General features: G+C 43.3%; 1 protein-coding gene across 1 annotated transcript; it reads left to right on the top strand.

The window, feature by feature from the left end:
* Nucleotides 1-9,684: 9,684 nt before the first annotated feature.
* Nucleotides 9,685-11,313, top strand: LOC147339184 (uncharacterized). Its single transcript, XM_086297908.1, has one exon. It carries the CDS (start codon nucleotides 9,685-9,687, stop codon nucleotides 11,311-11,313), a length of 1,629 nt encoding a protein of 542 aa, XP_086154034.1.
* Nucleotides 11,314-11,568: the final 255 nt, after the last annotated feature.

Raw genomic sequence — 11,568 nt, 5'->3', positions numbered from 1 at the left:
TACAAGTGATTCTGCTTCTTAAAATAGATGTAACCGATGTGTAATTTTTGTTTTATTCTTAATAAATTCAGCTTCAATTGATATATTAATGCACAAACACAGAAGTTAATTAACTTATCAGGCCTTAATTAAATTGTAAGGTAGGTCAGCCTAAATAAGAAGTGATTAGACTCCTCAAGCCTTTGGCAACACTCAGTAGTCCCTGGCTCTTAACAACTGGATCCAACATCAAGTCTTGAAGTTAACGATTGCCTACAAATCAGGGCTGGTGTGTATAATGCACCACCAGTCAATATTTTTAGTTGACCTGCAGACTTCTGCTCTGCAGGTGAATACATCAACAACATTCCCTATCATCACTTTTCATGATCTACCTACAGATCATAATAAGATCATCAGGATTAAGAGAATTCAAAAAGAGAGGCAATCTGTGCATGAAAGAAGAAGGAAATTAACACTGAATCTCAAAATACTTGTTGAAAACCACAAAATAAAGATCCATAAACACTGCTTCCTTCTCTAAACCTGAGCTCATTTAAGATGGACTGACTGGACAAGGTAACTTGTCCAGAGGTTAGGCCAGTCTAAATCTGATCTTCTTCCAGGCTAAGAAGAGAGGAGCCCACCAAGTGTTTCTTTGGGAGTTGCCTGGTTGCTGGAAAAGATGTTTTGCATCAAAGCTGATGCAAAATGGAAGATTTTACGTATTCTTGCAAGACAATACCAACAGCAGGCTATGTACTGAAAGAAGTCATTTTGCTTTCAAATCTTCAGAAGTTAAGGCTCCCCTCAAAGAGTGTGGTTTCCAAAGAAGACGAGTGTTGCATTTTCAACAATTAATATATTTTCTTTCAGTCAACTCTAGGTACACGTGAGGTGTAGGGTTATATGAGGTTATGGAGATTTGCATTCTGTTTTTGTGACCATTTTAAAGAGTGTTCTGTTTTTGGGGATGAAGCTATAATGTATGAGGATATCAAAGTGTTTCCAGCTTTGAATCTCCTCTGTTCAAAATGCAATTATGAAATTGTGGAAAGGAAAACTGTGGAAGTCGAAAGAAGATCTGAAAGAAAACTTTGAGATAAAACAGCATGTCTGGTGGGCTGAGAGGCAAAGTAAACCTCCCATATGACTGCATATGGGAGCTGCAGGAAGGTTGAACTGGCATGGGAGGGGCTTCCAGCAACATTCAGCTGTGCAGAATTGATGTATGGTGTACATTGGGACAGTCATCAGAAGGAAACCTTGCCTGTGGCATCAAGACAAAAGTCAAAAACTAAAGTGTGCAGGGCAACATCTGGGAAAGCAGAGTTGTTTTGGAAAGCTGGGCCGTGGACAGATGAAGCTGAAATTGAGCCATTTTTCCACAATCAGCAAAGGTATGTTTGGAAAGAAAAAAACGCAGCATTTGCTGAAAGGACACCTTGACTTTTAATCATGGGGGTGGAAACGTTCTGCTTTCGAGCTGTGCAGCAGCTAGTGGAAGAGGAAACTGGACTAAATAACAAATTGAGGATGCAAATGTCACGGACTAAGTCGAGTAGCTGAACCTGAAAACAGACTGGCTTTCACAGCAGAACAAGAAAACAAAGCAGACCTCAATGACTTGCAGTCCCCTCAAATTAGCACGATTAGAAATCTGTGGATATTAAACATGCTGTGCATGTAAGTGAGCTTAAAAATGTACCAGAACTTGATCTGAAAAGAAGTATGCGCAGGAACAATAATACTAGATGCCAACAAAAGACAGTTCCTGCATTTTGTGCTCAGTTACTATGTCCATTTAACATGTCTGTTTGCTGCACTGCTATATTACTCAATGTACCCAGTGATACGCACACTCTGTGTGTTTATCAGTTAGGAAATGTGTTTCTAATTACTTACTCTTGCTTTCAAGTGCTAAAACCTGATTATGTGCTGTTACAACATCTGTGCAGGTCTGTTCCTTTGAAAGAAAAGCAGGAAAATGACCAGCTAAACTCATGGCCGCTGCAGACAGAGAGAAGACGAAGAGCATACGGAGGGTAGGATCTTGTTATGTGGAGGGGGCCTTCATTACTCATAGGCCTGTGTTCCATCCATGAGGTTTATCTATGTGGGTAATAAAATGGAGCAAAACATATTGTGTAGCAGATTGCAATCTGGGCCTCTTTGATAGGAGATGAAGTTAAAAATGTGTCTGAGGATTTCTTTTCATTTGGGGGGGGAGTGGGGGCTGTACAAAGTGGATCAACGGATTTGTCACGTTTCTTTTCTTTAAGAGTTAAATGCAGAGAACTCTGCTGTATTTATGACTGCCTTTGCACATCTAAGGTGGAATATCCAAACGTAAGAATTGCTTTCTATTTTCAGGTTAGTGGGCAGAATCGTGTTGCAATCTGCTGGTGACGCCGTGCTGCCTAACCTCCTTTGCAAAAATAGGTTACAAAGGAGGTAGCCATCCATCACAGCCTACGAGAAAATATGTTAAAGTGCTATTAGTTTGCTTTGCCAAATGTGTTTTGGTTGAAATGTCATCTTTGCTCGGATTGTGCACGCTGTGAACTGTCGCTACCCTCGAGAAACTGTGATGTTCTTTCACCTTTTTGACATATAATTAGCAGATGCAGCTAGCCAACATGTTTTGGCCCTTTTTTCGAGGTCTGCACAGCAAGTGTTCAGCCACAGTGTGCTTATAATAATAATAATAATCATGATAATAATAACTTTATTTGTATAGCACTTTTCAAAACACAGAGCTACACAGTGCTTCATGGTTTGAGTAAAACTGTGGTTCCCAAACTTTTTTCGCTGGGCCCCCCCTTTGTTTTACAAGAAAAATACCCCCCCCCCTCGCGCGCACACTCGCACGCACGCACAAACACATCCTCCAACCACACACACACACCCATATTTTGCTCCATTGCGGTTTATTTCACACCTCAAACATTTAGTAAACAATTAAGCAAATACAAGTAATCTGCAGGTGGTAAGAAAATAAACTACTAACTCTTTTACGCTGCGTCCGCACATACACGGGTGATTTTGAAAACGCAGCTGTTTCGTCCACACGTAAACGCCGTTTGGATTCACCGAAAACTGAGATTTTTAAAAACTTTTTTTGGGTTTATGTGTGGACGAGGAATACAGAGTGTTACTCCCCTCGAGTCTTAATAAAGCTCAACTTGTTCTTTGCGTTTTAGCTGACATTTATTTCGGACAGGAGGATTCTTCGACATGCCTTAACATGTAATGATGTTCAACCACAGCCGATACAATGCCGTCACAACTAAAAAGAAATACAAACTTAAATTAATATTCTTAATAAAGCCCTTAAGCATTATATATGATGAAACATTCCAAAACAAAACGATCAATAAAATACACATTACACCTCACACTGCGGTAATTGTACTAGAATATCATGCAACACTAGCGTATTTACATACAACGATAATAAACAAAATAAAACATTTACCTCATTGGCCTCACTCATAAAACTTTAATCTTTACGTCGTGGGAAGGTCCAAAAAAGGCACTCTTTTATTTATCTTTCTGTAGACATGCAAACCTCGTGGCTCGTCTCTTAGATCGTGTCCAAATTCATGGGCTGCATCCTCCTGAGGACGCATTTGTAGACCGATTATGTCACAGCGACGCGCCGAAGGCTGTCCAAATTCGTAGACTCCTCCGAATGCAGCCGACAAATGCGTCCTCCTTTTCCCCGAATTTGAAGGATGGGTCGGGTGTGTCCTTCGTGGCCTACCATATCCCAGAATTCATAGCGCGGCCCAGCCAAACTCCAGTTTCCAACAATGGCGGCTGCTACTAAGTTTTAAAATTACTCATACTAATCTTTCTGGGTCACAAAATAAACTTTTAACATATTTTCAGGCGAGAAAGTAGCTGTGTAAACATCAAATATCTGCTCGGTTTATCAAGATATCGCATATTTGCAAAAGTGCTTCGACGGTTTTCGGAGACGTCTGCTACCCACCAGCTCGATATCTAGCCGGGAGCTCGAGGGTTACTGATGGGGCCGAGAACGGCACAACTCCCGGCACATCATTTTCAGATCACTGCGGACTTTCGCTGCTCAGGTTAAACGTAATATATAAGTCACTTAGACAACCTAAAATGTTATTGTTGGGCTTTTTTCAGTGTTTTGTTTGTTCGTGAGTAAATCGGTTTGGCTGCGATTAAAGTTATTAGATTAGATTAGATAAAATAAAACTTTATTAATCCTCCTGGATTTTCACACAGCTGACTAAACGTCAAACAGAAAAATGATTAAACAGAAGTATGAGACAGTCAAGAATTTACGCCAGTGTCTGGTTATATTTTAGATAGCAAGGAGCAGACGGCTGAGTTTATTAAACTCCACCGAGACAGCGGTGACGCTAATCAGAAGGCTAGACCGTCCAGTTTCACAGCCGTTTACTTCCGGCCTACCCGACCTTCTGAGGACCCGGCCCACGTACACCGCGAAGGCCAGGTCCTCAGGAGGATGCAGCCCATGAATTTGGACACGACCCAAATTAGCTTGCCGAGTGTGAGAGCCAAAAAATACCCTCTTAGCAACAATAGATGGAACTATAGAAAAGGTTCCTATCTAATTGCACAATTAGCACAAATAACACATTTAAACATATAAATCTAACATGCATCAAACATGAATTACTATTTATTTATTTCTTAATATTTCAACTACTAATTGTTTCAACCTTACATATCTAATAAAATGAACTTAAATGCGAGAGTTGCCTATGACGGCAGCTACACAGAGTTCGTCACGCAATGTTAAAGGTATGTGCCTTTTTCCACGTCACGCTGTGCGCCATGTTATTGTTTACAGGAGATGAATTGCAGAATGGGAGATAGTCAGAGACAAAATACTGTTAATCTATCTTCAGGTTTTACACGCTTACATTTACACACGCAGTTACTGTCCCTCTATTTAGAAAGGCAGAGGCGTCACAGTGTAATTATTTTACATCAAGGTTATTATCGTTAACGAAAACTAACGAAATAACGAAAACTAGAAGTGAAAAAACATTTTCGTTAACGGAAATAAAAATAAAAACAAAAAAAGGAAAACTAACTAAAACTGTAATGAGTGTTCACAAAACTAAAATTAACTGAATTTATAGCAAAAATGTGTTTAGTTTTCATTGATGTGTGCGTGTCATACAATAGTCAAGGGTGAAAATGAAGTTTAGTTTCCAGATTTATTTCTTGCTGTCTCATTATGCCAGCAGGTGGCAGTACGTTAGCCGAATCGTCTGTGTTGCTGCTCCGTCCACGCGCAGAATCATGTCAGGAAAAGTCGGGAGAAAGCGCCAGAGTCCAATTTGGGATTACTTTGAATATGACTGTGTTTTGGATGAAGCAAGTGTCTTGTAGTGGAAAGAGACAAATTATGAGGGACATTTCTCAAGGGAAAAAAATCCCACAAACCTTAAAGTGCACTTGAAAAGCTCACACAAGAAGGCTAACCTAGCTTACCTTGAGAAGGTAAGGGAGCACACTCAACCCTCATCCCCAGAAAACAGAAGCTAACCCCAGGCAAGGCAGCGTGATGCATCCCGAGACAACAAGACGGGGATACCTACATAACTGTGTGAGTCAATTGCCTTCAAAAAGTTCATCAATTCACTTGAACCAAAATTAGGAACACCCGGTGCTGCAAGAGTTAATAGTCTTATTGGGGCCAAGATATACATTTTATAGTTGCCTGGTATCAATGGTTGTTCATCTTCCTTTATTTATTTATTTATTTATTTATTTAAAGAACCCATAGGTGGGAATGTGAGTTGTCTGTCTCTGCGTGTTAGCCCTGCGACAGATAGGCGACCTGTCCGGGGTGCAGGGTATGGTAGCTGGAATAGCAACATACCCAAGGATAAGCAGAAGAGAATGACTGATATGATGAAACTGGGATTTTGTTACACTTAATTATTGCAAACAAAACTAAAACTATAACTGAAAGTAATCAAAACTAAACTGAAACTAAGGATTTTCAAAAAAATAAAAACTAAACTAAACTAGCAAACAATTGGTAAAAACTAATTAAAACTGATATAAAATTGAAAATCTGAAGTCAAAACTAAATAAAAATAAAAACTAATGAAAATTGCACAACTATTAAACCCTGTTTTACATGTAGTTGTTTTTGTTTCCTGTGTAATAATATTCAACATTGCTATCAAGGTTCAAGGTTCTTTATTATTTGTCACATGCATAGTTATACAAGTATAACACACAGTGAAATGTAGCCTGACACGCTCCTCGACATGTGCAAAAATTGGGGGGGGGGGGGTGTAGAGGAAGAACATTATATATATACATATATATACACATATAGTATATACACTGGGTGAATGTGCAGTAGTAGCAGCAAGCAGGTGAATTCTGTACATTAATATGAATAGATATCTGACTATCAATAAATTTTTCAAAAAATGCCTCTCTGTGCAAAATAGGTTTAAAAACATGAACAACTGTGGGATACTGTTTGTCCGTGATTTGAACCGAGGGAACAAATCCTGGCAGGATCAGCCTGATATTATTTGTATCCCACTGTAACTTTACTGTATAAAGAGCTAACGTCTCCAAAATGTCAGGAGTACTTATTTATTACAACAAGTGTTTGTGAACTAAAAATCTAGAATGTGGGATAATGTTTGTCCGTGATTTGGAGAGCCCAGCGCTCTCGACGCAGGGAAAACCAATTCTGCAGGGGAGACCTACCTTGGCACTTGTGCAGGTGAAGCCAAAGGGAAGATTCAATTCAATTCAATTCAATTCAATTTTATTTATATAGCGCCAAATCACAACAAAAGTCGCCTCAAGGCGCTTCATAGATACAGAGAAAAACCCAACAATCATATGACCCCCTATGAGCAAGCACTTTGGCGACAGTGGGAAGTAAAAACTCCCTTTTAACAGGAAGAAACCTCCGGCAGAACCAGGCTCAGGGAGGGGCGGCCATCTGCTGCGACCGGTTGGGGTGAGAGAAGGAAGACAGGATAAAAGACATGCTGTGGAAGAGAGACAGAGGTTAATAACAGATATGATTCAATGCAGAGAGGTCTGTTAATACATAGTGAGTGAGAAAGGTGACTGGAAAGGAAAAACTCAATGCATCATGGGAATCCCCCGGCAGCCTACGTCTATTGCAGCATAATCAGAATCAGAATCAGAATACTTTATTGATCCCTGGGGGAAATTATTTTTTGTTACAGTGCTCCATTTTAAACCAACATTAAGACAAGACAGACAATACGCTAACTAAGAATAGTACAATATATACATATATATACATACATACATACATAAGTCACTTATAAATAAATAGTTGGAAAAGAAACATGTGTAGCTGTAGCAGCAAACAGTGTGTTAAGTGGATGCGTTGTACAGGGAGATGGCCACAGGCAGGAATGATTTCCTGTGTCGTTCAGTGGTGCTTTTTGGTAATCTCAGTCTCTCACTGAACGTGCTCCTGTGACTGACCAGCATGTCATGGAGTGGGTGGGAGGTGTTATCCAACATTGTCTTTATCTTGGACAGGGAGGATTCAGGATCACCTGGTCCAGCCCTAACTATATGCTTTAGCAAAAAGGAAAGTTTTAAGCCTAATCTTGAAAGTAGAGATAGTGTCTGTCTCCCGAATCCAAACTGGAAGCTGGTTCCACAGAAGAGGGGCCTGAAAACTGAAGGCTCTGCCTCCCATTCTACTTTTAAATACTCTAGGAACAACAAGTAGGCCTGCAGAGCGAGAGCGAAGTGCTCTAATAGGGTGATATGGTACTACAAGGTCATTAAGATAAGATGGGGCCTGATTATTTAAGACCTTGTATGTGAGGAGCAGGATTTTGAATTCAATTCTGGATTTAACAGGAAGCCAATGAAGGGAAGCCAAAACAGGAGAAATATGCTCTCTCTTTCTAGTCCCTGTCAGTACTCTTGCTGCAGCATTTTGGATTAGCTGAAGGCTTTTCAGTGAGTTTTTTGGACATCCTGATAATAATGCATTACAGTAGTCCAGCCTGGAAGTAATAAATGCATGAACTAGTTTTTCAGCGTCACTCTGAGACAGGATATTTCTAATTTTAGAGATGTTGCGCAAATGGAAGAACGCGGTCTTACATATTTGTTTAATTTGTGCATTGAAGGACATATCCTGGTCAAAAATGACTCCAAGGTTCCTCACAGCGTTACTGGAGGCCAAGGTAATGCCATCCAGAGTAAGAATCTGGTTAGATACCATATTTCTAGGCTTTTCAGGGCCGAGTACAATAACCTCAGTTTTATCTGAATTAAGAAGCAGAAAGTTAGCGGCCATCCAGGTCTTTATGTCTTTAAGACATTCCTGCAGTTTAACTAATTGGTGTGTGTTATCTGGCTTCATGGACAGATAGAGCTGGGTGTCATCGGCATAGCAGTGAAAATGTATGCTATGTCTTCTAATGATGCTGCCTAAGGGAAGCATGTATAATGTAAACAGAATTGGTCCTAGCACTGAACCCTGTGGAACTCCATAATTAACCTCAGTGTGTGAAGAAGACTCTCCATTTACATGCACAAATTGGAGTCTATTAGATAGATATGATACAAACCACTGCAGTGCAGTACCTGTAATACCTACAGCATGTTCTAATCGCTCTAATAGGATATTATGGTCAACAGTATCGAATGCTGCACTAAGGTCTAGCAGGACAAGCACAGAGATGAGTCCACTGTCAGAGGCCATAAGAAGATCATTTGTAACCTTCACTAAAGCTGTTTCTGTGCTGTGATGAGCTCTGAAACCTGACTGAAACTCTTCAAATAAACCATTCCTCTGCAGATGATCTGTTAGCTGTTTGACAACTACTCTTTCAAGGATTTTTGATATGAAAGGAAGGTTGGAGATTGGCCTATAATTAGCTAAGACTGCTGGGTCTTGGGATATGCTTCACCATATTTTCTAGTCTTTGGCTTAGAATGAAGTTGGTTTGGAAACATATTCAGCGATGCTTCATCTCCTGCTTTGCGTTTGTGTGGGCACCCCGTGCTAGCAGTGTCCAAGCGTTGTTTTGTCTTTTCCCTTTTCATGCCGCGCACCCCCTGCAATGGCTCTGCGCCCCCCCCCCCCCCCCCCCCTAGGGGGCAGGCCCCACACTTTGGGAAGGTCTGGAGTAAAAGATTCACCTTAAAGTGCATATTATTCAACGTACAGATACATAAACAGACACATAAGATACATACGCCTCTTCTCCGCTACTCAGTGTTGCCAACTCCTCAGTAAGGAAAATCGCTATTGGCTGTCCTAAAAGTCGCTAGAAGTCGTTAAATGACCATCGCCTAATTTGCATAGGCGATCTAATTGTCATGCTAATCTAATTGTAACCTATGTTGTTGGAGAGAGAAATAACATCGTGGAAGAGACATAAAGTGAGTAAAAAACGTCCTAAATGCATTTAGAGTTTATTTAGAACTACAAATTAAATTTCTTTTAGCAATTATTGTTTTTTTTAATGTTTTTTAATGTTGTGGTGGACCACTGGAGGGCTCCACTCACACCCAGTTCTCAGGAAGTGTTGTTGCTGTGTTTTGGAGGGAAAGTGTTCAGTTCTGTGGTGATGAGTAATAAACGAGCAGTGTTTATCGAGAGCTCTCGTGTCGTCTGTGTTTACCTCCACATTGGTGACCCCTGACTCAAACATGCTGCAGTCCGATGGTGGCGCCGACTCCGCTCTGGATGCATCAGCAGCCGCCAGCTCTCTGCCTCCGGCTGCAGCTACGTTTGCTGTGGCGCTCGAGCTGCCGGACTTTTGGCTTCACGATCCCCCGTCGTGGTTCATGCACGTGGAGGCTCAGTTCGCCCTTCGTGGCATCTCGGCTGACGACACGAAATATCACCATGTGGTGGCTTCTCTCGACCCGCTAGCCACCCGTCGTGCGTTGACTCTCCTCCGGGACCCACCCACCCGAGGGAAGTACGCCGCCCTTAAGGAGCTGCTTCTTCGGCGTTATGCCCTCACCGACGCAGAGCGAGCCGAGAAGCTCCTCTCCCTCTCAGGCCTGGGTGGCGGTACGGCTCTCGAACTGATGGAGCACATGCTATCCTTTCTCGGACCGGACGACGGGGGATTCCTCTTCACCCACATCTTCCTCCGACAGCTGCCGGCGGCCGTGAGAGCCGGCCTCGCCAACTCTCCGCTTCTGGGCACGAAGGATTATCGCTCCCTGGCTGAGGACGCGGATCGTATTCTCCTGGCTACCCGCACTTTCCACGATCACGACCTAGTTCCAGCCTCGCCGGCGGCGCCTTCCACTTCCCCGCTGACCTGCCACGACGTACCCGATCCTTCGCTGACGGCAAAGATCGCGGCACAGCGACACCACGGACGGGACCTCTGTTTCTACCATCAGCGTTTTGGCGCCGGACCCCGCCAGCGTGCTGTAGCGGCCGCGACCGCTGGCGACAAAGAAAAACTGCTCTTCATAGAAGACTCGCGCTCTGGGAGACGTGTCTTGGTCGACTCCAGCTCCCAGAAGAGCCTCCTTCCCCCGTCCGGAGCCGACAGTTTAGCAGCAGGCTGCGGACCTCAGCTTATTGCGGCTAATGGCTCTCCCATCGCAACGTTCGGGGAAAGGTTTGTGACTGTTTGTTTTCATGGTCGGGATTTCCAATGGACCTTTGTTGTTGCCGCTAGCTCTGTACCTATTTTGGGCGCTGATTTTCTTTGTGCCCACGGACTGCTGGTCGATGTCGCTAACAGACGCTTAATCGATACACTGTCTTTTTCTTCAATGCCCTGTTTCACTCGCGCCATCGAGACCCTGAATCGGGCTAATTTAGTGACTTCAGGGAATGTTTTTCAGCGTTTCCTCTTGGAGTTCCCTTCACTGACTGTTCCTAATTTCTCGAATACGGCAACGAAGCACGGGGTTGAACGTTATATTCCGACGGTCGGTCCCCCGGTGTTCGCACGCGCGCGCCGCCTCAACCCTGCGAAACTCTCTGTCGCTCGGGAAGAGTTTGCCGCAATGGAGCGCCTCGGCATGAATAGTGCCTGGTCTTCTCCGCTACACATGGTGCCCAAGTCAGACGGTCGGTGGCGGCCGTGTGGGGATTTTTGCCGTTTGAATAATGTCACGGAGAATGACCGTTACCCCATTCCCCACATCCAGGATTTTTCCGCCCACCTCGCCGGCACCTCGATTTTTTCTAAAATTGACTTGGTGCGGGGGTATCACCAGGTTCCCGTGCGCGCCGAAGACGTCCCCAAAACTGCCGTTATTACCCCTTTCGGCCTGTTTGAATTTTTGTGCATGCCGTTCGGTTGATGGACTCTGTTTTGCGCGGGCTGCCTTTCGTCTTTGTGTACCTTGACGATATATTGGTGGCCAGCTGCTCTGACAGTCAGCACGCGTCCCATCTGCATCAGGTTTTCCAGCGCTTAGCGGCACACGGCCTGATCGTCAACCCCTCCAAGTGCCAGTTCGGCTTGCCGGTTCTGGATTTCTTGGGCCACCGCATTTCCGCTGACGGTGTGGTTCCGTTGCCAGACAAGGTCCGGGCCGTTTCGGCTTTTCCGCGTC

The sequence above is a fragment of the Aulonocara sp. 'chitande type north' Nkhata Bay genome, linkage group LG1 (assembly GCF_057382095.1).
Source record: "Aulonocara sp. 'chitande type north' Nkhata Bay isolate Kocher_YH1m ecotype deep benthic linkage group LG1, A_spYH_male_GT1.1, whole genome shotgun sequence".
In the NCBI taxonomy this organism is placed as follows: domain Eukaryota; kingdom Metazoa; phylum Chordata; class Actinopteri; order Cichliformes; family Cichlidae; genus Aulonocara; species Aulonocara sp. 'chitande type north' Nkhata Bay.
The sequence above is the reverse complement of the archived record's forward strand: the minus strand, read 5'-3'. Positions and strand labels throughout refer to the sequence as shown.